At 47.1% G+C, this 26,178-nt stretch overlaps 1 protein-coding gene across 7 annotated transcripts in view; it reads right to left on the reverse strand.

The window, feature by feature from the left end:
• Positions 1-26,178, reverse strand: part of CARD11 (caspase recruitment domain family member 11) — a 324,316-nt gene that overhangs the window by 209,606 nt on the left and 88,532 nt on the right. For 6 of the 7 annotated variants that reach the window (XM_083413349.1, XM_083413345.1, XM_083413346.1 and 3 more), the window contains exon 24: positions 23,481-25,948. In XM_083413349.1, coding sequence (XP_083269475.1) covers positions 25,744-25,948 — 205 coding nt within the window. In that variant the 3' untranslated portion in view covers positions 23,481-25,743. Of the gene's footprint in view, positions 1-23,480; positions 25,949-26,178 lie in introns of those variants that run through there. The other variant, XR_014504901.1, reaches the window with a different exon arrangement.

The raw sequence follows: 26,178 nt of genomic DNA on the forward strand, positions 1-26,178 counted from the left end.
CTCATAACAGCTCCCACTCCAGCTAGTGGCCCCACAGGCAGGGAGGATGTGGGCTTCTGGAGGGCCAGATGTTCTGCACCCCTGTCTTAGCTGCTCTGACTCCCAGAAGCCTCCTTGAGATAGCTCCGGGTGGGAGCTGCAGACACAGCATCATGGGAGTGACTGTCCTTATGTCCTTCCTGCTGGCCCAGCCCACCCATGAGGCAAAGTGAGGCAACTGCCTCAGGCGGCAGAATCCCGAGTAGCAGCAGATCAAGCCTCTGAGGAATGCATCACCCGCTGCTGCCGCCACCACCAATCTGTGCATTCCTTTGAGGCCGGATCTGCCACCTCCTCAGCAGAGGCATAGGAAGGGGGTCCACCCCAGGTGTCATGACTGAGGGGGGTGACAAAATGGCAGGCGAGTGGGCGGCACACCTCGGGCCTGGAGGCAGCAGCTCTTCTGACCTGGCGGCAAGTCGGAATATTAAAGTACAGAAATGCATCAAACATTAAAAGCTTCCCTAAACAGAGCTGCCTTCAGATGTCTTCTAAAAGTCTGGACTGTGGTGCGTGAGAAGGCACCCTCTGTGCCCTGCCCCCCCTTGGGAACCTGCCCTGGGCAGCGTGGCCATATGCTCCATTGTGGCTCCTCAGCAGCTCACCCCCAAAATGCTGCCTCTACAGCAGCCTCTTGGCCAACAGGGGGCGCTGCTTGTCTCCTCCAGCCCTTGTTCCTGATGTAGATCTTTATCCTCCCCTAGTTCTGGAGGTAGATCTTTGTTATGTACTGAGTTGAATAGGATCCAAACTGCAGCAATCTGATTGGTCCTAGAACATTAGGATTCAGAATGCAGCAGTCTGATTGGTCCTAGAACAATGCAGCAGTATGATTGGTTGGCAGGAACCACCCAATCATGCTCCAGATAGAAGTGAATCCACAACCTGATTGGCTTACAGTGGAATTCCGGAATTAGCCAATCATGTGCAGCCCATTGTGTAAAAAATGTATATAAGGCAGATACTTTGAGGGGACTTTCATTCATTCCTCCTCACCACTATGAGCTGAATAAAGAGCATGAAATCACTTTGCGACTCTGAGTATATTTCAATCTTCCTTCACCTTTTTCCCTGGTGCGGGTGGGGGCACCATTTTGTGGCTTGCCTCAGGCGCCAAAACGTCTTGGGCTGGCCTCACCTCCCTGAGCGCAAATAAAACGGTGACACCACACAGTGGCAGAAAAAGCTCGGAGGAAAAGGCCTTGGATGGAGCAGAGGTGCGCAAGGCAGCGAGGCAGCAAATGCAGACTGCTGGCTATAGGTGCTCGTCCCATTTCTGCACCGGCCCATTGGATTTCCCATTATTTAGAGCTTTTATTTATTTCCCCATGCCTCGGCGATCTCGTTGTTTACTTGTAACATTGTGCTGACAGCTTCCTGGTTCCCTAAGGCTTTCTATCTGCTGGCATAAAAGCGGGGGGACAATGCACACTGCACCTGTGTTACAAGAGGGTCCCTCCCCCCCCCACGCCTGTCAAAAGGCAGGGATTAGATGCAGAATAATGCAGCCCCTCCACCCAGCGCCTCCCCCTTCCCAAAGCTGTAACTCAGGCTTTGGACGCTACCGGCACCATAAATTTGGACAGAAAGTGCAGCTCAAGCAGTTTGAGAACAAGAGCCGCTGAGTCTGATTGAATTACGGCGACGGAAGGCAGCTGGGATCCCCCCGCAACCAGGTTGTTAGGCGCTCTGGCGTAGGGAATGATTACTGGTGATTTTAATGAGATTGACTTTTAATTTATAACTTGGGGAGGGGGGAGGAGGAGAGACCTGAGAAAGATGGTGCGCGGCCAGAGCGGTTGGGCAAAGGGAAACCAAGCGAGCTCCAAGCGAAGGTCATCTCCAGGCCAGCTACTGGTGGCCTTTCCCCTCTTCTTGCAAATTTACGGCCTCGGCAGGTGAGCAGGAACAAGCGCACCTTTGTCGTTGCAGCAGTCATTCCAGCAGGTTGCTCCAGTGAGCATTGTATGTCCCCAAAAGTCGTGCTGGAGGGGCTGGTTGGATCAGGGTGAGGGGTGGGAGCAGCTGGAAGAGTTACCCAGTGAATTGGGACAGGCAGCTTCAGGGTTCAGCTTTGAGACGGAGCGGATGACTGTCACGGTCCGGTTCACAGGCGGTCAAAATCCCGGCTGGGGACATCGGGACCGGGGGCAAGATGGCGGGGTGGGAGCAGGAACGGGAGTCCAGAAGCCAGGAGTCGGGAAGCCAAGAGTCCAAGGGTCAGAGAGCTGGGAATCAAGAAGCCAAGGGTCCGATGGTCAGGATGCAAGGAGTCACCAAGTCAGGGGTTTGAGGATCAAGAAGCAAGGGGTCCGAGGATCAACGGTCCGAGGATCAAGAAGGAAGGAGTCAAGGAACCAAATTCAGCAAGGCAGGGAATGTGTTGCTGTGGCAAAGAGCCAAAGGGAAAATGCTGACCTTATATCCCTTCCCAGCTCTTGCCACCAGGTGCTGTGAGTTACCAAGCGGCCTCACCTGTGTGGCTGCGCCTTGCCTCTCCAGAACAAACTTAGGAAGGCCTCAATCCTGCAAAGTCCTATTGGTCACAGGGCCTGGCTCCTGCAGGCACTCCTGACAATAACTCAGGAGGGAGTAACAGATGAGGAGTCCAATCCCCAAAGATCCCAGCTGCATGTCCCACGGGTGCTCTGCCCTGCCCCGTCTCACGTCACCCAGATGTTCTGCACCCACTCTTGTGCCAGCTTGGATCCCAATCCTGGCACCCCCTCTACAAACACTGGAGCCCACCCCAGCCCATCTTCTCAAGAGGAGACGGCTACTCAGTCTGGTTCAGAGCAGCCTCTGCCACTGCCAAGGTCGCAGAAATGCAAACCCAAGCAGTGTCCTCACAGCAAAGGCAGGGTTGCTCTTGGACTGAGGGACAAGCTCTGCAGCTCAGGCTTTTTTTAACCTGTTCCGGCAGCTTGGTCCTTCAGCCTAACTGGTGACCTTGAAGGGCCCAGTTCAGTCTCTCCCATGGAAATAGTGCTGTTGGCAGGGAAGACGCCCACCTGCTTTAAAATAATAGTGGGGAGAGGGCCTGTTGCTCTTCAGGAACTATGATGGTGGCTCGATTTGCCACCCCCCCCGGCTCCAGCTGCTTCTTTGTAACCTTAATGCTGGCAACATTGATGAGAAAAAAACGGGATCTGGAGAAATACATGGCGCCGCAAAGGAAACAGAAAGGGTGGGAGAGGGGGAGGGGGGGGAGAGGCACTCAAAGGATTCCAGTACTATCACACTCCATCATCCTGGCGTCCAATCAACTCAATTTTATGCACCAAAAATACTGACATATTATGATTAGATCATTGAATGCAGCCTCATATTTTATCACTGAGCTTTCAAGATTGGACGTGAAATAGATATTTACCAGCTAGAGGGAAAGCAGATGGAATGATTAAGGGGGGAGCTCAAGAAGTGTGAAGGGATGTTGCAGGCCGTATCCTCAAGTATCCGACAACGAGGACGTGAGAGAGCTTTGCTATCAGCCGGCCACAACCTCCCAGACTCCGTTCCTATGGAGAGAGGGGGTTCATTGACACTTGTCTCGCTGCTTTCCCCTGCTCTTTAGTGCTCAATCAGAGCAAACAGCAATTCAAGTTTTCACTGGATTGGCGTTTGCTCTCATTTCATACCCTCCAACATTTTCCCAATGAAAATAGGGCTGATCGCCGAAGAATTGATGCTTTTGAATTCTGGTGCTGGAGGAGACTCTTGAGAGTCCCGTGGACTGCAAGAAGATCAAACTGCTCCATTCTGAAGGAAATCAGCCCTGAGTGCTCACTGGCAGGACAGATCCTGAAGCTGAGGCTCCAACACTTTGGCCACCTCATGAGAAGAGAAGACTCCCTGGAAAAGACCCTGATGTTGGGAAAGATGGAGGGCACAAGGAGAAGGGGACGACAGAGGACGAGATGGTTGGACAGTGTTCTCGAAGCTATGAACATGAGTTTGACCAAACTGCAGGAGGCAGTAGAAGACAGAAGTGCCCGGCGTGTTCTGGTCCATGGGGTCACGAAGAGTCGGACACGGTCAAACAACAACATAACAATAACAATAATTTTACTATTTATACCCCACCCATCAGACTGGGTTGCCCCAGCCACTTTCGGCAGCTTCCTCCGTATATTAAAAACATAACAAAACATTAAACATTAAAAAACGTCCCTATACAGGGCTGCCTTCAGATGGCTCAGGGGTCAGATAACTTCAAAATTTATCCAATGAAAATAAGGATGTCCTGAGGAGAAGTGGGACATTCTCGGATCAAATCAGAAACTGGACGGCTGTAAGGTTCTGAGGGCATGTGCCTCAAACCGAGGCTCCCAGAAGTAATTCTTCTTCGTCACTAGAGATCTGTTTCCCACTGCAAGCCAGGCAGTTTGGGCTACATGCTTCAAGGGGTCTGTGCCACCAGCATTTCAGCAGCCGGCTGCAAGGGGCAATCCCAAACTACCCTATGCTCTATAAAGCCTCATCCTCGGAGTCTGCGCTGCAGTCAGAGCAACTTGTCACTAAAGTGGGGACCCCCAGCGGCTGGGTCTCTCACCACCCCCATCGTCAAACGTATTGCAGTTCCTTCCCACCAGAAGGCAACAGGGCTCAACCTGACGCATGAGACCCTGTGCCTTGGCATTTAGAGATGGGGAGCATTGCATCACTTGAGCCACAGTACACACTAATAACAGCAAGAGCCACGTCTTCTGCTTTAAGCAGGGAGCAAGGATGCTGCTGAACTCAAGGTCCTTTAAATAGGGCTTAACAGCAGATGGGAGACAATAGGAATTGGGTTTTTAAGTATCAGACAATATTGAGGGGGTGGGATTGTTTGCATTCTGGTCTGCACAGGCATGGAGATTTTCAGAGAAATGGAGGTGGTATTGTGCTGCAAACATTTCTTTTTATTTTATGTTTGGGGTTTTTTTTGCTTTGTTTTTTTGCATTTTGCCATTTTCTCTTCAGACTAGCTTTCGCAGGTTTCCCTAGGACTGATTTACACATTTATCACTGCCGCATCCATGGTGACTTGTGCAGCCAGATAGGCCGTCATGGAGCTAATAGCGCAGGTAGAATTTCCATATTGCCTCCCTAGAAAGTCTTTTCAATTGAGCTGGTTCATGCATTCAGGGGTGATCTACACATTATGCAGAGTGCAATGGCAAAATGAGATGTGTGTGTGGTGCAGAGAAATCTGGACTCTACCACTTCAGACTACAGATGAGGAGCCACAATTCTGACTGCTCCCTGCACATAGAAAAAAGTAAGGCTGAAATCCAAACCACACTTACCTAGGACAGCGCTGGATTTAGGGTGCTGTGGGCAGTTTCCCTGCACAGGGCGCAGAACCAAAGGGGTGCATAATAATAATAATGATAATACCCACCTATATTTCTACGGGGACGTGGGTGGCGCTGTGGGTTAAACCACAGAGCCTAGGACTTGCCGATCAGAAGGTCAGCGGTTCGAATCCCTGCAACGGGGTGAGCTCCCATTGCTCAGTCCCTGCTCCTGCCAACCTAGCAGTTCGAAAGCACGTCAAAGTGCAAGTAGATAAATAGGTACCGTTCCAGCGGGAAGGTAAACAGCATTTCCGTGCACTGCTCTGGTTCACCAGAAGCGGCTTAGTCATGCTGGCCACATGACCTGGAAGCGGTACGCCGGCTCCCTCGGCCAACAAAGCGAGATGAGTGCCGCAACCCCAGAGTCGGTCACGACTGGACCTAATGGTCAGGGGTCCCTTTACCTTTACTTTATATTTTTACAGGTACCTACTAAGACGATTCTTTAAAAAGCAACTGTACTGAAATGAATTATTGTAAAAATAAGTAATATTGCCCTCACTCTGGGTGCCTTATTATCAAGATCTGCCCCTGGCTAGGAGTAAGACCCATTGAATTCAATAGGATGTACCCCAGTAGACATGGTTAGGATTCCACTGTAGTGCACACCATAGAGCATTGTTTAGCAAAACCCACTTCCTGATGTGTTGTTTATTATTTATCCATGACATTCACATCCTATCTTTCCTCCATGAAATTCTAGACAGCCATGGATCTGCCCTACAGCTTCTGCTGTCAAGATGCAAATAATTCATTCAGCTTCTCTGCAATCTCCTTACCCTCCTTTTCCATCCAAGGGTCCAGCTGCCTCCCTAAACTTCTCCTGCAATTAATGTCTTTAAACAAGGTCTGGATGGTCTTAATGCTTTTAGCAATGTGCTGCTCAGATTCTTTTTCAGGACCACTCATTAATGGCGTCACCTCCAGCCAGGAGCAGAATCTTCAGCTAATTGTTCCTATGGAACACTTTGCTTCAAGCTTAACATAACAAAGCTGATACTTAACAGACCTGGATAGAGCCATTAACTTAGCAGAAGGACTTCTTTTTTCTGCAGAAGCCATTCTTGCAAAAATAAAAGCACAGGTTTAGAGGGGAGGACCCCCGGGCCCCAAGATGGCATCTAGACAAAATTCCTAAATGCACAACATTGTGACCTTTCCCAAGCTGCAGCAAACAGAGTCTCCTCATTCTCCACAATGTGTCAGATGGCTCACAGCTACCAGTCATCAAGCAGACAGAATCAAATGATGCATAAGCATGAATGAAACCATCCAGAAATGTGCTCAGCGCGAGGCAGTAAACACGCATGGAGGTTTTTAGCTGGAACACTGCAGACCCCTCTAGTAAGTGCTCTATGTCTGCAGGGGCGTAGGAAGGGGGCGGGGTGGGGTGGGCCGCCCCGGGTTCCATCATGGAGGGGGGTGTCAAAAAGGAACCATTACTGCCCTACTAGGGCGGTTCATAAAAAACTTTTATTTTTAAAATGCCTGCTCCAAAGGTCTGATCTTACTACACTTGGGATTATATAGCTATATCTGAAATTTCATGCCTATCAGTTAATATCTTGACCCTCCTCTATGAAACTGTTTACCTGGCCATTTTCATATGTCGTGAAGGCTGAAATTTCAATTCAGTGGAGCCAAAACACAATCCATCCTGTAGATTCAAGTATCTGTCCACAGTTGCCTCCTTGTTATCAGAGGCTTATAATCCACATTCCTTTGTAAGAAAATATGAAATAATGTGAAAGTATTTTTGCAGGCAAAAAATAAAATAAAAATCAATGTGTGTGTTTGTGGGGGGGGTGTGACAAGAAATTTTCCACACCGGGTACCACCTGACCTTCCTATGCCTCTGCCTGCCTGGCTAAAACTGTGCGAACAAAGGATGGCACCTCCAGACTAAGCCGCACAGAAGGATCCACCAACCCTCTCCAACCCTTCTGGCTTTTTTACCTAAGCCCTCCAAATGTGTTTCCTACATTTCCGTGACTCAGTATCGTCTGGGATGCAAGGCATGGGCTGCTTTCGGCAGTAGGGGGAGCTAGGATCCTTCCACAGGAAACCACACACACTCCCAAGACCCAAACCTCAACAAGTCTTTTTATTTTCCTTTCCCGTTGCTATAAATGCAGAAAGAGAAAAGAGCACAGGACAAAAAATCTTGAGGAAGAGAGAGAGTGAACCAGTTGTCAGCGTTCCAAGCCAACTGCAATAAATTATGGGCCCTAGTAATAATAACAATAAAGTATGAATGAAACCAGTGCCAGATTAACAAAGATATTTAATGCTTCCAGTCTCTGATCGATACCGTTGAATTGTGTCTGCTCCAGCTTTTCAAACCTGGTTCTGGTCCCATCCATCACTGCTGGTGCATGTGTGTGTGTGTGTGTGTGTGTGTACACCCCCCCTTCTATTCTTTCCTCCCATCAGTCACAAAGCTTGCACTTGTAAAACACATTTACAACATGAAGGCCTCAGACCGGTCTTTCCCAGCCTTCCTTCCAGCCCACGGTGACCCCAGAATTGGCTCTGCTGATGGGATCAACTTAGCTTTCAGTTAACCCCTTCTGGCCTGCTGCCCTATGGTACATTTGCTCAATTATCCATCCTGCTACTCCTGAAAACCAGCAAGAAAACTATTATTGGGTATAGCCCAAGGACAAAAGTTATGGGAGTTGGAGGGGGAGAAAAACAAACAAACCCCAAGGAATCTGGTTGGATTTGACTTCAGCTGGTTCAGAAGGAAAAGCGAGCCTTATTTGCTCCGGCCAGTGGTTTGCGCAGCCCCTGTTAATGTTCCTGATGGTAGTTAGTTCCAGATGGAGTCACTTAATAGTCTGCTCCCTATTATTGACCGCCAGCGAGCCGCCAAATACTCATTATGGACGCGCATTCCCAGACCACCTTGCTTAATAGCTATTGATATTCCTGCCTCTTCTGTGTGTTCTCAATCATCCCCTGAACTCGGCAATCCTGTTCACCATCATCACCTCTTGAGATGGCGGTTTCACAGGTCATGTGGACAATGTTCCAGCATTTCTCTCTAGGTCCCTCTACCTCTGGAGGCTCCCAGAGGTTGACTCTTCCTTGTTGTTTATCTACTGCAGGGGTCAGCAAACTTTTTCAGCAGGGGCCTGGCCCACTGTCCCTCAGACCTTGTGAGGGACCGGACTGTATTTTGGAAAAATAAGAATGAACGAATTCCTATGCCCCACAAATAACCCAGAGATGCATTTTAAATAAAAGCACACATTCTACTCGTGTGAAAACTGTTGGGATGCATCCTGGGAGATGGGGGTTATTCGCAGGCCCCCAGCTGACTCCAGCCCACTGGCCGGCAGCTGGGCGAACTCTGGTCTCCCTTGGAACAGCACCAATCAGCGACTCATAGCTTCAGAAGCCTTCAGAAACTTGAGCACGCTCTAATCAGCAGAGTGAATAACTCTTCACAACGGAAGTGGCGGGCAGAGGCATATGCAAAGCATATTTACAAGCATTTTATTCAGCATAGTTCATAGACAAAGAAAACATGTCTGCTCTCTTTCGTGTCTAAGCAAAAGGAGGAAGCACAAAGCAAAAGCAATACACAAATGGAAGTTCCCAGCAAGCTGTGCTGGAATGTAAACAGACATGTGACATACAACAGCTCCACACATCTGTTTAGGTGGAACGGAACATCATAATCCTAATAAAAACATGCTGATTCCCGGACCGTCTGCGGGCTGGATTTAGAAGGCGATTGGGCCGGATCCGACCCCTAGGCCTTAGTTTGCCTACCCATGATCTCCAGCAGGGATGGGGGCTCCCTATGCTGTTAGACTTGAACTCTCATAAGCTGTAGGCAGTATGGCCCGTGGTCGGGGATGATGGTAGGGTTGCCAGACCTCTAGCTCTGACCTGAGTTAACCCCAGTGGGTATTGCATGCTAAAGCACAGAATTCTAATGGGATCAAATTCACAAGACATACAGGAAAAGCTACATAAGGAGAATAACCTTGTGGGATAACCAACATGCTTAAGTCTAATTAATGCACGAAGGGGTTAATACCGCAGAGTAAACTGTCCTGCTAGGCTTAGCTAGGTCACTCCTCCCTGCCTGGGGTGGAAGATATTTAAGGTCTTTGTTCACCCTTCAGTTTACTTGAGAAACTCAGTTCGTGGGGATCTCGGAGCTGGTTGCTGAAGCTCAGACCGCATGGCTCTAACCACCCTTTCTTGTGTTCCTCTACCAATAATTTAGGAACTTTCACCACTGTAACTAAGCCGAGTTTTACTGCCTGTGTTTTCTGACTGCTGTATGGAAAAGCACATGAACCTGACCTTGGGAGAGTTTGTAAGCAAACCATTTTGAGCTTCCCAAACATGTGATCTTTCTCTATGCTAAGGTAAGGCAGAAACTTCAGAAGGAAATCAGTAGGACATATTTTAAAGGTTTAATGGCCTAAATTTCCATGCTTTACTTTGCTGCATGTTTTGTGATTTTAAATATCTGTTTTCTCTCTCCAAAAAGTACTTGGACCTTGGAACCCGGGAATTCTCCTTTTTTAAAACCTATTTTTCCTTGCCAACCAACAAACCTCATGTTAGAAAAGACCATTAGGAGCAGCCAGAGTGCATGAAAAGACTAAGCACAAATGTACATATTCATAAGTAATACAATTATTTGGGAACAGGATCTTCTACTATGGATAAATGATGATTTGTCGAATGCTAGATGGAGTAAAATACCCATTTGAAATCTGTTTCTGCTAGAATAAGAGATAATGCTATAAACATAAAATACTGTTGGTGCCTCTCCCCCAACATCCTCCATGGAATTAATCATACGCTTTCACCATTGTGTTGGAGCAATTGTGGGGAATGAGATGCCTTTTCCCACATGTGGTGGTTATGTCCAGATATTGCTGCATTTGGGGGAGGGCCGTTTTTCAAGAGATCCATAAAATTACTTCCTAATCTTCACTTTTTGATCCTTTGTTGGCATTGCTGCTTATCTTTGATGGACAAAAAAATGTGTTATACAATAATTTTGTGGCTTCTCTTGTTGTCTTTTGATTGCTAATATCTAGCAATCTCCTTTAACTAATCTTTTCCAACAATGATGCCATGGAATATGGTGCTAGCAGTGATGGCCAAACTTGGCTCTCCAGATGTTTTTGGACTACAACTCCCATCACCCCTAGCTAACAGGACCAGTGGTCAGGGATGATGGGAATTGTGGTCCCCAAACAGCTGGAGGGCCAAGTTTGGCCATCACCAATGCATAAACTAAGGGAGAAAGGGATCTGGATGGGACAAATGTCAAGATACAATTGTAGAATTGGAAGGGACATTGAGGGTCATCTAGCTTAAGCCCCTGGAATGCAGGAATCTTTTACCCAACGTGGGGCTCGAACCCACAGCCCTGAGGTTAAGAACATCATGCGCTACAGACAGAGCTATCCCATGGTATACTTTTATGAAGAAATTTTTTTGCAATCCTATGACCAGCCAAACATGATTGACCAATCTGGGCTAATACCTGCAACAAGATCAGAGCTGTTTAATGAAATTTATACATAATATTGAACGGGATTGTAAGCAATGATCGTAATTCCTGCTGAAATGTTCTCTGTTGTTATTCTTTCTAACCTTTGTATTTTTATATTCTGAAACCAATAAAAAAATTCTGAAGAAAAAGAAAGGAATAAAGCTTTATTTACCATTAACTTCCAGCATGCTCCTACAGAAACACAGAAGGCAAGACAGAAACGTATTTGAAAGACCAAATGAATTGACTGAAACTCATATTATTGATCTACTAAGACGTCTTTAATTAAGAAACAGCCCTATCGGTTACCAAACACCTTGGAAACATAGCCAGGGGTGTGTGTATTCTGTGCAAAATGTTAAGGGAAATGATTCATAATTTTGAATAAATCATGTAAATCAAGCACATGTTCATGTTATCCATTTTGCATATTGCAGTAGTATCCACTATTTTGCATTATTCTCTTTTGATAGTCATGAGCAGGAACAGCGAGCTATGCAGAACACTGAAGCATGTCCCCAGAGTCCTGAGGACTAGAAACTTTGTGGTTTTTTTTTAAATTGAGGTTTCTGGAAACCGCATTATGTGACCGATACCACATCCAATGTCTTTCCTGCAGAATCAAGACATGCAAGAGGCTTACTGATGCTGCCGCCAAGTTCGGCGTTATCAGCTCTGAGTAACTGTTGCTTAATAGTAGCCCCCTTTTTTTAAACACAAAAACAGCAGGATGTTTTGCCTCATACGCACAGAGCTCATGATCCCAGCCGGCTGCTCTTATCACTGTGGAAATAAGCCAGCGCACAGGCCGTTTAGCAGAGGAATTCGGGGAACGTGCCCCATCATGCTGTGCGGCTTATTTTTGGAGGCTTGCAAAGTAAATACTGGTAATAAACAGTGATGGGAAAATCGATGGGAACAAACGAAGCACCAGCCGCGCCGCATTTCAGCTTCCTCTGTCTCATTGTGGCTGCTTTGATTAATAACGAGCAATCTGATAATGAGCAGGACCTCCCAATGGCTCTGGGGGCCAGGGAAGCACGGCTGGCTTCTGCGTCCAAAAAGGAAGGAAGGAAGACAGGCTGGCAAAAAGCTGCCATTAGCTGGAGGGAGGCTGACTTTGAAATGATGGCTCAGTCTCCCAAGGTTATTAGAGATGGAACAACCATGAAGTCAGCTCTGGGGCCAGCGTGGAGCATGCTAAAGAAGAAGACAAATCAGTGTGGAAAAGCCGTCCCAACTCCACTGCCAAAGAAATGGGTCCAAAGGTTCTCCCTCATCAACCTAGGCTATAAATTCTTCCAGGTCAGGTGAGAGACATTGCCTGGACAACGGTCCTAGACTGGCCTCACCTGGCTACTTCCTTGCACTCTCCGGTCATCTTGGCTGTGTCTCTTCCTGTTTCCTTTCCACTCATTTTAGTCTCATGCTTCCTCTTTGATCCAGGCTAGCAACACATTAGTTTTCAGCCAGGATGGCGCTTAGGATATTGAGTCAACAGCCTAGGGCGGCCACAAATAAGAGTCCTCTGATTGACGATAAATAATCCTAAGGAGGTAGAGCCTTGGAGTGACCCATTTGCAGTTTGCACCTGGGCAGTAGGTGCACTGATCTCCATCTTTTCCACCATGATGAATTGGCAGAACTCCAGGGTTGACCTGAATGATGATGATGATAATAATAATAATAATAATAATAATAATAATAATAATAATACCACGCCCATCTGCCTGGGTTTCCCCAGCCACTCTGGGCGGCTTCCAACAGAACATTAAAATATAATAGTCTATTAAACATTAAAAGCTTCCTTAAACAGGGCTGCCTTCAGATGTCTTCCAAAAGTCTGGTAGTTGTTTTTCTCTTTGACACCTGATTGGAAGGCATTCCACAGGGCGGGTGCCACTACTGAGAAGGCCCTCTGCCTGGTTCCCTGTAACTTGGCTTCTCGCAGTGAGGGAACTGCCAGAAGGCCCTCGGCGCTGGACCTCAGTGTCCGGGCAGAACGATGGGGGTGGAGACGCTCCTTCAGGTATACAGAACCGATGCCATTTGGGGCTTTAAAGGTCAGCATCAACACTTTGAACTGTGCTCGGAAACGTACTGGGAGCTGAAGTCCCCAGATATGCCTGGCTCCCTCTGGTGTCAGGGAAAGGCCTTGAATTGCCAGCTGGGCACGAGCGCCTGAATATTTTTTGTTTTGTTAAGAAAACCACATGCAGCTTGCAACCTTCAGCCCGGCAGGAGACAGCTTCAAATTATTGCATAGAATCTTGAGGTGGGGGGAGGCTGCCTGCCTCCCCTCTCCCAATTAACCTCCGTCTCCAGGGCTTAGTGGTGGGAAGGAGTGCAGATGAAGGAAAAAGAACTGGGCTGGGCCATCTGAGATGCTCCTGACCTGAAAAACCTGATGATGAGATGTGTTCAGTGCTTTTTTCCTAAAAAAATGTTTAGGGGGTACTCTCATTTCCCTACTCAAATTGAAATACTGCCCCTCAATGAGGCCAAACTTCACAAAATGTTTAGGGGCATGCGTACCCCCAGAAAAAAGCACTGGATGTATTGCTATTAAAACCATAATAATAATTCCTAATTCCTCTGGCTGCTCAGGTTTGGCTCTGACTTGGCCTTCTCTGATGGAGAGTGACCACTCTCTTTCTCTTACCTGTGCACACCTTCCCCTGTTTAGAATATCAATACAGCTGTTTGTTCTAAATTGCCAGATGACTTGATGGAGAAGTCACTCTGGGACAGAGATTTGCACTTAGATGGATTTCTATCCCTCACCATATGGTTTTATAGGGAACTTTCTGTTGGTAGTTAGTACTTGTAATTTTGGTTTAAGAACAAAAGGAGAATTTCCTGGATGCCAAGATCCAGGTTTGGGGCAAGTATTCTTTGGTGCGAGAGCCCCAACAGAGATTTAAAACCACAAAATATGCATCAAAGTAAAGTGTGGAAATGTAGGCTGTTAAACCTTTAAAATATCCTCCTTTAAGTTTCTTCAAAGTTCCCATTCCCCCTTAGAATAGAAAGAGACCACATGTTTGGTAAGTTAAAAGTGGTTACTTACAAACTCTTCAAAGGTCAGATTCATGTGCTTTCACATACAGCAGCAAGAAAAGACAGGCAGTATAGAAACGCAAAGATGGTTTGCTAAAGCAACATGGTCTAAGCTTGGAGAATCCAGCTCAGACATCCTTACTGGTCAGTTCACATGGTGGAAAGAGAAAGAGCAAAAGGCTTTGGTAACCCTTCCTTCCTCCCAAGGTGAGTGGGTGTGACCTAGCTAAGACTGGCAGGTCAGCTTACTCTATGGTCTTAACCCCTCCATGCATTAATTAGAGTTAAGCATGCTGGTTATACGAGGCTGAATCATCTCTCACTTTCCATTTTTAAACTTTTCTGTGTCAACTAATGGTGGATGTAAGCCACCCTGAAAAGGCTGTGTGTGATCTGAACATCAGAGGGTTTCTGCAGCGGGAAAAGAGAGATAACCATGACAGGCAAGGTGAACTTAGAAAAGAAGACTTGGCTGTGCCTGTATTCCTAGTTGTTACAAACTGAATTCAGAGTCAGGGTCTTAAAAAGCTCAAACCTGAAGCCAAACCAGGATGCCTCAGGGTTGCTGTGTTTATTCTCTGAAGCTGTTTTAAGAAGTGACATTAAAAGCACTTTTAAGCTCTGGAGTAATAATGTACGGCACTTATAAAATGCTTTCGAGCATTCAGTGCCCTGCACAAACATTGGCGCAGCAATCTTTAAAACAAGCTTGTAAATTAGGCTGGTATTATTGTTCCCGGACTGCAGATGTGGCACTAGGGGGCCGAAAGCCACTGCTTGAATTCTGTCTGTCCTTACTTGCCAGGGATCTCTCCTCTTTCCAGGGTCCTGCCTATGGTAAACCCCTGTCGCTTTTGTTGGCCAAGAAATCGATGCCAAATTGGAGACACTGGAAGTGGGCGCGAGAAAGCATAATGTAGAAATGGAATGTTTTATCCATGACTGGAATAAGCTTGTAGAGTTTCGGAACAATAATTATACTATTAGATGGGTCCTGGGTTATATTTCTCCCCCTACTGTTGTGAGTCAATAATGTGCACGTTATGATCATAATATGCATAGCATTACCATTTTTGGAGGGAAGATAAACCCTTGTTATCTCGTCTTCCCAATGACACGTCTTGCCTACTGCGCCAGAATGGATGAAGAGTTAAACTATGGAACTCACGCCCACAGGAGGCAGTAATAGCCACCAACTTGGATGGCTTTAAAAGAGGGCTTGACAAATTCATTGACGATAAGGCTATCAAGGTCTACTAGCCATGATGGTTCTGTTCTGCCTCCACAATCAGAGACAGCAATGCTTCTGAATACCAGTTGCTGGATGTGCTGGGCCCGGGGGTAACCCGGGTAATGCGGTCCAGGTCCGGTCCCGAATCCAAGGGTTCTGCGGAGAGTCAGTCCGGCAGAGCCAAGGCAGGACTCGAGGCAGGAAACCAGGCAAGGTCAGGCACAGGATCTCACACAGGTTCTGGCAAAGAGCATCATTGCTCCCACAACCTGGGGAGGGATCCGACAGCTTTTTATCTCTGTCGGGGTAACAGCCGGTCCTGATCCCCCGGTGACTCACCTCCCTGTCTCACCCGAAGGCGAGCACTCCTCCTGCGAGTACTCAGGTCTCTCCTTCTCTCAGACCTTAGTCTCTGCAGCTCAGGAGACATCGGTGGGTGACTAGACCCAGGGGCAGCCTCAGTCTCCCCTGACCCAACTGGTAGTGGAGCAGCTGTAAGTGATGGCCCAGCTGGAGGCAACGAGGTCATCCCCACATCTGGAGCCAGGGCAGGCTCAGGCCCCTGACTCGGCCCAGATGGTGCTTGTTGCAGGGGAACCTGTGCAAACTGGGACTCTTCAGGATCAGGCCCCAGACTCGGTTCAGCTGCAGCCTGAGGCAAAGGATCTAGTGTGGACTGAGACTCCTCTGGTTCCAAGTCCAAGCCCAAGTCCCAGGCCATCACACTGGAAACCACAGGAGGGGAGAGGGCTCTCATGCTTGGATTCTGCTTTCTGGTTTCCCTTTGCAGCATCTGGCTGGCCACTGTGAGAACAGTGCTGCCTTCAGATGTCTTCTAAAAGTCAAATAGTTTATTTTCTTGACGTCTGCGTTCCACAGGGCGGGCACCACTACCAAGAGGGCCCTCCGCCTGGTTCTCTGTAACCTCACTTCTCGCAGCGAGGGAACCGCCAGAAGGCCCTCAGCACTGGACCTCATTGTCCGGGCAGAACGATGGGGGTGGAGACGCTCCTTCAGGTATACTGGGCCAAGGCTGTTTAGGGCTTTAAAGGTCAGCGCTAGGTCGGAAACGTACTGGGAGCCAATGTAGGTCTTTCAGAAGAGGTGTTATATGGTCTCGGTGGCAACAGAATCTACAATTCTGTGATTCTATTACAGTGGTACTTCATGTTAAGTACTTAATTCGTTCTGGAAGTCCATTCTTAACCTGAAACAGTTCTTAACCTGAAGCACCACTTTAGCTAATGGGGCCTCCTGCTGCTGCTGCGTCGCCAGAGCAGGATTTCTGTTCTCATCCTGAAGCAAAGTTCTTAACCTGAAGCACTATTTCTGGGTTAGCAGAGTCTGTAACCGGAAGCGTATGTAACATGAAGTGTATGTAACCCGAGGTACCACTGTATTCTTAAGCAGGTCCTTGTTTTCCACAGCATCACCAGCCCCCTAATCCTTTAGCTGGAGCTATTGGGGACTGATCATGGGATCTTCTCCAAGCAAAACATGTGATCTGCCATGGATCTATCAGCCTTGATTGATGGAGCTACCTTCCTGGGATACTCTACAGGGGAAGGCAATTTAAGCAGAATGAAAAATCTGGAGCAACATACAAGCACCCTAGTCCAGTTCATTAGTGAAGCTGGCCCTTGTGAGAAGATGGAAAAGATTATTGTTAGGAGCTTATAGGAGGAAAGCCACATTTATTATCTGATCGTACCGTCATACTTCGTTGGTGCTGTTAAGGTGGGCAATAAAGAAACAGAAACTATAACCTTTTGCTTTGCAAAGCAGGGCTGGAAACGCCCCCATCAGTCCCAGCCCAGCATGATCAACAGTCAGGGATGATGGGAATTGTAGTACATCAGCATCTAAAAGGCACCAGGCTTCTCAACCCTGTTGTAAAAGCTGCATCAGGAACAGGTTTTTTTTTTTTATGGCTCAGCCTTAAGGCATAACTCATTCTTTGGTTTCAAAGAGCAGTGAGATCGATGTGACACCTACTTCAGAGTCAATAATCACTTAATAGAAGTTGCACGGGACTTGGGTTTTGAAGTAGCTGGCTTCCAAATCTGCAAATCTCCTGTGTTTAACGTGTGGAGCATTGGGGGGGGGGGACAGTGCAAAACCCACATCAATTTCACTCAGTTCTGAGCTATATGAATACCAAAAAGTCGAGATTTGAAACAACCTTTAAAAAACTCTGTTGATACAAAAGCTGCTGAACATTTTCTCTCAGGATTGCCATCCAATTAAAGGATTTAGCGTCTTGATTAGTTTTTAAGTGTTTGGAGTTTAACAGCTGATTGACTAAACTTTCATCCCACAATCAAACCTATAAAAAGCTGCCTTTGGGTTGGCCTGAACCATAACTTATCTCTGTAGCAAGTGACTACAGCAGTGTGAAATGGATCCAGTAGAGTTTCTTTGTGGACGCTAGACTGTGCTGAGAAATTTCATATTTTTTTAGAAAGGAACCAGTTCAAATTCAACTTTTCCAAAGGGGAACTATTTCCTGTCCAAAGCTGTCCTTTTACAGAACAAACCAGTTTAGTTAAAATTCATCCTGGTAAACATTTTAGTTCATAAAAAGTTCATCCTTGGCAAAATAATAATAATTCAGCATTCTGAATGTTACAAGCTGTTGTGCTGTGTCAAATGGGCCACACACAGGTAAAAAGATGCCCGACAGACAGAATGTCAGAAAATGTATTTTCCTACTAGAAAAGGCTCGTTCGAATGCCTCACATTCCTTCTTGCCGATTGCTTAGCAACTTAAGAGTCCTTAGCAACAGCAGCACCTCAGTCTCTGCCTAATAAGCCTTAAAATCACCCCACACTTTACTTTCTAATTTTCTTTATAGATGTTCAATTGGCTAACCTTTTCCCCCTTTTTAAGTGAAACCCAAGAGTCCAGGGCTGGATCTAGACACATCAAAGAAGCGTTTCAGTTAAACACGTTGTAAACTTTGTGTGAGAAATCGGGTTGGCAAAAACCAAACTCCACAGTGCCATCTGGTGTCACAGTGTTATAACAACACATATGAAGTGCTTTTTCTTAGCCAATGTAGCTGAGTCCCAGGTCTCCAGAATCCCATGGGGAGAGGCAGGGTTGGAACAAATGTGAAGATGAACTGGAAATTTTTCAGAGTTGTACCCCCAAATGAACTGAATGGACCTGGCAATTATGGGAACTGCTTTCAGAGGAAGTTCAGAGATTTTTTAAAAAACTAATTCAGAAACATTCATTCCAAGCAGTGGCCCTGGGTGTTCTGGGAGGCATGAAAACTCTAGAACAGGCACGTCCAACAGGTAGATCGTGATCTACTGGTAGATCACTGGACGTCTGTGGTAGATCACTGGTAGATCACTGGCTCCCCCAAAGAAGCTCAACAACTTTGGCTCCCCTGGAAAAAGCTCAACAACTTTGACCTGAACCCCACAAAATGGGGTAGATCACTGCCAGTTTTTAACTCTGTGAGTAGATCACAGTCTCTTGGGAGCTGGCTGCCCCTGCTCTAGAAGATCTACCTAGCAGGCAGGACCAGTCCTCTTCAGGCATGCATTATGAAAGTTACATTAAACATCTTGGGAGCAGAGCAGGGGCGAGCATGCCAGCTCAATCCCTTGTCCCCGTTGCATTCCAACGCATGCAAGACCATCGTCAGGATCAGTAAGTCTTCTGTTCTTGTGATGAGTTCTAATAGGCATAGAGCCCATGAGTGCAGAAGGCTTCCCATTGCCAATAGCTGACCTCCATGAATGGGGCAGAGCAAGCATGCTCATCCACATCACCCCTCCGCCGTATTTTTCCTTGAATTTTTATGATTGAATGACTAGTTTATTGCTCTTTGGCCAATCAGGCCTAATGCACACACTCATACTAATGCATGCATCACTAAAGAAAATTAAGCATTAAAACAAGTGCATACAGAGTATGTTATCGTAAAAAAACCTGTTTGTACACATTCCCTCACTAAAACGGGGCGATAAATTTATTGCAACCTGTGTGATCTTCAGGTGCAATCGATAGCTTTTGCTTCTCCTGTTTTAACAAATGTGGTGGTTCTGTACGTTGCGTCATAATCTGCAGCCGTAAAAAGAAATAGAGTTTTCCTTAAAAGGGAGCCATTACCAAGTGCTGTTGCTGGGGATCCAGATAGCGAGTCCTCAGATCTGAGTATTGGGGACACTCTGTTAAGGCATGTACCATATTCTCACCCTTAAGGGAGGCTGGATCCACCTCTAAGGCTACTTAATTTTGTATTGTAACCCTTGAAGAAGGCTGCTAACAAAGGAATATGTGGTTAAGGTGGCCTGGGTGGTTGCATGGATATATCTACAGTGCTGTGGCATGATGAGATATTCAGGTAGATGTCAGGAGGGGACTGAATGGTGGTGGCTCCAGATTGTCCTTGGACAAACCTTGCTCCACAGTCTCCCATATCCCCACATCATTGCTACCAGGTGCTTCTTCTTCTTCTCTTTGTTGCCACCACTTGTTTTCTTGACAGGCAATGATCAAGCAGGCAGTGGCATCTACTGATCCTTCTTCTGACCACGACTTTTTTCTGGGCCAGAGTGAGAGGCAGGTGAACAAGCAGAGTTGCAGTGGTGAAGTGGAGCTAATCCAGGGGTCTCTTGGAAGTGGATCCCCTACTGGGGTTCAGGCTCATGGGAGTTGCCCATCCATGCCATTCAGTATCGGCCCTACCGTTGGGCAGAGGTGTAGGACAGAGCTATGCATGCTGTGTGACCTACCTTGCTGTCCTCAGGTGTAATGCAGGACAATGCCCATCACCAACATCCCGGTAAAATTCAGCTGCCACTGTGGTTGGTTTCTGCCTGAGGAACGAAGGAGGCGCCATTTTGTCCTTTGCCTCAGGCTGCAAAATATATTGGGCTGGCCTTGATGCTGACCTTGGAACTGGCTTAGGAATGACAGATCCTTTCAAGAGGCAAATTGGCAGGAGTTCTTTGCTTTCCCAGAACACACATGAGTTAGCTCATGAAGTTTTATTGCTTCTATTAAGGACATGAGAAGAGCTAGCTGGATCAGACCGGTGGCCCATTAAGTCCAGCATCTTCTTTTCACAGAGGCCATCCAAATGGGAAACCAGCAAGCATAATAAACTCCCACCCCGGGTGTATTATTATTCAGGTTGGTGGTCATCACTGTCTCCTGTGGTTTAACTATGCGCTGCACCACGAAGTTGTCACTCCAAGGGGAATTTTGAGAATATTTTGGCAACTTCACCTCACTTAAAATTTGGTGCAGCCAAGCAAAATTACTCCTGCTTCGTGGGTAATAATAATAATAATAATAATAATAATAAGTTATTTATACCCCGCCCATCTGGCTGGGCTTCCCCAGCCACTCTGGGCGGCTTCCAAAAAAACATTAAAATACTGTAATACATCAAACATTAAAAGCTTCCCTAAACAGGGCTGCCTTCAGATGTCTTCTGAAAGTCTGGTAGTTGTTCTTCTCTTTGACATCTGGTGGGAGGGCGTTCCACAGGGAGGGCGCCACTACCGAGAAGGCCCTCTGCCTGCTTCCCTGTAACTTGGCTTCTCGCAGGGAGGGAACCACCAGAAGGCCCTCGGTGCTGGACCTCAGTGTCCGGGTAGAACGATGGGGGTGGAGACGCTTCTTCAGGTATACTGGACTATATACTGGACTACCTTGTCTCAGATGATCTTTAGACCCCAGTAGCTGAAGTCAGTGCTTCCACTCCCACAGTTAGCTTCATCTGCTCTCTCTTGAGCTTCCACGGAACGGAATAATAAATTGCTCTGCTTAAGAATCCTAATTTTCAAGCAGCAGCTTGGCCTGGTCTGCTGGGCCGCATGATACAAACATTCTGCATTCCTGCAGCTCCATGATTAGTCTACTCGATGTGTGTAAGGTAGATTGATCATGTGGCCCACGATGGCAACCCAAGGCCATGAATACAGATCAGCAGGATCTGCTCAGAGAAATATCTAAGTCGGCTGTTGATGCATTTACAATCGCTGGGGCTAATCTCCATTTTAACTTGGTAGGAGGGAGAAGAAAGATTCTCACTTTCCTCCTCCCCAAATTATGCTCTCTGCTATAGCAAATAGAGAAGGAGAGAGAGAGAGAGGAAGCGAAAGATTGAGGGGCTAGCCTCCAGCCAGCATGCTGCCACCAAAGGAAAATCAAATACCGTGATATAAAGTTTGTGGGGAATTCTTACAAGCGACAAATCCCTTATGTGCTGAACTGCTCAATCCTGGCTTTATATAATACAAAATCATTTGATTAGCTGGCCAAAGCAGATTGGTAAAGATAAGCTGTCTCATTTGTTTGTTTTTATCACTGCAGATGCTGAATCCCACTTTGCCAGCACAAAGCATCATTTACCTTTCATATTTATTTTTTGGTGTGTGTGTGTAAAGGTAAAGGACCCCAGACAGTAAAGCCCAGTCAAAGGCGACTATGGGATTGTGGTGCTCATCTTACTTTCAGGCCAAGGGAACCAGCGTTTGTCCTCTTATGGTAAAATCTGGGTGCGAGGCTGCTCTGCCACCCAGCTTGTCGGACTAAGTCCGCGGGTCCCTGCGGAGGAAAATGAGCGCAGCCGGAGGCAGGAGCAAGATGCAGAAGATCCAAGTTTATTGCGCAACAGGTTCAATGCGAGATTGAACCCAGAGGATGGGGTGACATGAACTTTTAAATCTTCCCTCCATGCCTCAGAATACAGTGCAAAATCATCATCAATACATCACGGTTACATCATGAATACATTAAGAAGAGGTTGGGTTACACAGGATTAACATATGGAGGAGGGAGGGGGGAATATGCAGAGCTGGAGATATGCGCAGATAAGTACATCCTGAGTACCCGTGATGAAAGGACAATAGTCCAGGCATGCTTAGTCTGCCACCTGGCACTGCCCGGAGAAAAGGCTTGGCAGAGTGATTTGTTTGAGGGATTATGGGGGACAGAGGAGGTGTCATGGAGTCCTAGAGAAATGGAGTAAATTGGCACCGAAAGCAAGAAAATTGGTGCTTGTGTAACAGTGTGGGGGCTGAGGGGTCCATGTAGGGCCGGGTGCCCTTGAGGTCATCACCTCGGATCCTCTGGTGACCAGTGGAAGGGGTGAAGAAGACATGCCCCCCCCTTTCCGTATCAGTCCACAGACAGCTTTCAGGTCATGTGGCCAGCAGGACTAAGCTGCTTCTGGTGCAACGGGACACCGTGATGGAAACCAGAGCGCACCGAAATGCCATTTACCTTCCCGCCACAGCCGTACCTATTTATCTACTTGCACTGAGCTGGGACAGAGCAACGGGAGCTCACCCTGTTGTGCAGATTTGAACTGACGACCTTGTGACCATATCTATCTATCTATCATCTATCTATCTATCTATCTATCTATCTATATCTATCTATCTATCTATCATCTATCTATCTATCTATATCTATCTATATCTATCATCTATCTATCATCTATCATCTATCTATCTATCATCTATCTATCTATCTATCTATCTATCTATCTATCTATCATCTATCTATCATCTATCATCTATCTATCTATCTATCTATCTATCTATCTATCTATCTATCTATCATGGTACCTCTGGTTGTGAACGGGATTCGTGCCGAAACCCCATTCACAACATGAGCAGAACGCCACCTGTGTCTGTGGGTCGTGATTTGCCGTTTTTGCGCTTTCGTGTGACATCATTTTGAGCGTCTCCACATCCGCGAGTGGCAAAACCCAGAAGTAACCCGTTCTGGTACTTCCAGGTCACCGCGGGACGCAACCTGAAAAGATTTAACCTGAAGCAAACACAACAAGAGGTATGACTCTATCATCTATCTATCAATCTATCTATATCTATCTATCTATCTATCTATCTATCTATCTATCTATCTATCATCTAACTATCTATTATCATCTATCTATCTGTCATCACACACACACACACACACACACACACACACACACAACCCTGAATTGTAGCGTTGGAAGTGATCCTGAGGACATCTAGTCCAACCCCTTGCAATGCAGGAATATGGAGCTGTCCCATATGGGGATCAAACCTGCAACCTTGGCGTTATTGGCACCATGCTCTAACCAGCACTATGCTCTAATGAGTTACACATTTATAAATAACCTTCGAGGTTTCCTTCCTCTTCAGTGCAGGTACCAACTTTACCAAAACCACATTTGAGTTATTTTGGAGCTCCTTGCATCTTTCCCTCTCAGCTCACAGCCTGTTGCAATCAGCGAAAGGACTAAAAACCGCAGCATTTCCAATGGTGCAATTTATTAAAAGAGAGAGAGAGAGAGACAGAAAGAACGAAAGAGCCTGTTATTTTTATGTGCTCATAAATGTTTATATAGAAGAAAATATGTCAAGTGACAAGGCAGCTTGCTATGGGCATGTGGAAAAACTCACTGCTTAATTTAAGATTTTTTAAAGTGGGGGAATTGTTCTAGCTGCCAGCTCCAAAGCCCGTGGCAATCTGTATTCTTCAAAGGGCTGGACGGGGAGAATGCACGGTGACTGAACGCGGAGGGCACAATCTGCCAGGCGCAGCTGTGAAACCTTAATTTATTTTAGCCCATTGAGGTGCACAGGCACATAGAAGCACATGGCTGGAGGGCCTGGCGGACTGTTCTGTTTATACTACAGACAGCCAAAGTTTCTAAGGCCAAAGCACTGTGATATCACTTTAAACATTCATGGCTCCCACCAAAGAATCCTGGGAGCTGTCATTTCCTACGGGTGCTGAGAGTTAGTAGGAGACCCTTCTCCTCCTCCTGAAACCACAATTCCCAGACTTTCCTGTTACGCTGCTCTGAGAAATGTAGTTCTTTTAGGGGAATAGGCGATCTCCCATCAACTCTCAGCATCCTTCACGAACTACAGCTCCCGGAATTCCTTGGGGCACGCCATGACAGTTTCAAGCGGAATCATAGCGCTTGCTATGTCAGGTGTGAATGTGACCTAAGGCAAAAGGCATATCTCAGGCATAGGCAAACTCGGCCCGGCAGATGTTTTGGGACTACAACTCCCATCACCCCTAGCTAACAGGACCAGTGGTCAGGGATGATGGGAGTTATAGTCCCCAAACACCTGGAGGGCTGAGTTTGCTTATGCCTGGCATATCTGCGCTATAGACTTCAGCTGGTTTAAACAGGAGAGCTCTGGCTAAACCACTCGCCATTTCTCGTCAACGTTTTTGGCAGTGCTGAAAAAGCCCCCCCCCTTGCAGCAAGCTTGCGACGCTCCTTGGGGAAACACCCATCTATTCATTTGCGTTGCCCTGCTCTCTGTGGACCTTGGTGATGTCATCGCACAGTCGCAGCTGATTGGCTATGCCGAGATGTAGCCATCTTGCACTTCGTGATCCCTCACTGGGTGGGACCACGGGGGTGTAATGCTCACTGTGTGGCATCACACATATTATTCATCTATAGAGGAGACGGCAGTCATCGTCGGAGGCAGGGGGTGGGCGGGAGAACTCTGCCAAAGCTGCAACAGCCCCTGCTGTGGGGAGCCATGATGCAGAACAGGGTTGGGGAAAAAATGTGAATGTTTGCAGAGATGAAGTATTTCTGCTTTTCCAAGATTGATGACTCTTCTATCTGAAAACTGAAAAATGCAGAGTACAGTGGTACCTCTGGTTAAGAACTTAATTCGTTCTGGAGGTCCGTTCTTAACCTGAAACTGTTCTTAACCTGAAGCACCACTTTAGCTAATGGGGCCTCCTGCTGCCGCCGTGCGATTTCTGTTCTCACCCTGAAGCAAAGTTCTTAACCCAAGGTACTATTTCTGGCTTAGCGGAGTCTGTAACCTGAAGCGTCTGTAACCTGAAGCGTCTGTAACCTGAGGTACCACTGTATTCCACTCAGTAGAACAAAACAGCCTTTCCCAAACCTGGGCAAACTCTGGACATTGTGATGCCATGGGGGGCAGGAGGGAAGAGTAGGACGTTAGGGATCTAAGAATTTTGAGTTCTTTGGTGGAAGTTGTGGCAATCTGGCATGAAACTGGTTATGCATTTTGTAGTGAAATATAAGCGCTGAGCAGCCCAAGACCTCTTCTGTGGAATACATTCATTCATGGTCGGCGTGTGGGGCCTCTCCAAAGAGACTGTGTCAGTGCGGGGAGGTGGCAAGGGGTGCTGCCAGTTCTTCCTAGCAACTGCGGAAGCCCTCTTAGTGTGTCTCCCATGTTGAGAACTGCAGCAAGAAGCTTTGAGCTTCTCTTTGAGATCTCCGTCCTTCAGTCACGGCTGCTCCGGAAGAGGCAAGTGTCAGCCCCTCTGAGTGACACGATCCTGGTCGAAATCCTAAAGAGGCATCTGGGATGCCCGTTGCTGTGCGTTCAGAGCCTTTGATCCCTCTCTCATGCTCCACCTTCTGCCAGTTGTCGAGAGTCCCTGCCACTGCTATGGATGGAACCAGGGTGTTGGGCTCTACATCAGAGGTATCTCAGAGCCTCCAGCGCAGCTCTTTGAAACGACCAGCTAGTTCCTCATTGTCCGCACCCCCTGTTGGGCTTCACAACTGGTCCTCGTCGATCCAGATGGTCTTCTGCTGTTCTTCCCAAACCTTCTCCTTGATGATCCGCAGGAGGTCCTCAATGCTGCTCCAGGCATCGGCCTCCAAAGAGGCGTAAAGGCACGGCAAACCCTCTAGTTCTTTTTCGTTCTGGCGGCATGTCCGTAATAATTCGTCTTCAACCAATGGATTTGGGAGCAGCTTCCTGTTTCATGCAAGGAAACCAAAGGAGATATGCATTTAATACGTATGTGTGTGCACATGGCCTCTTTTTCCTTCCATTCGAACAAATCCCCCTTCTTTTCGCACTCCTGAGCCAACCCCCTCCCCCACAAAAAAACAAAGTACAGTGGTGCCCCGCAAGATGAAATCAATTCGTTCTGCGAGTTTTATCGTTCTACGAGTTTTTCGTCTTGCGAAGCACCAATGCGTATT

This window comes from Podarcis tiliguerta (assembly GCF_965153285.1).
Source record: "Podarcis tiliguerta genome assembly, chromosome: 14".
Taxonomy (NCBI): Eukaryota; Metazoa; Chordata; class Lepidosauria; order Squamata; family Lacertidae; genus Podarcis; species Podarcis tiliguerta.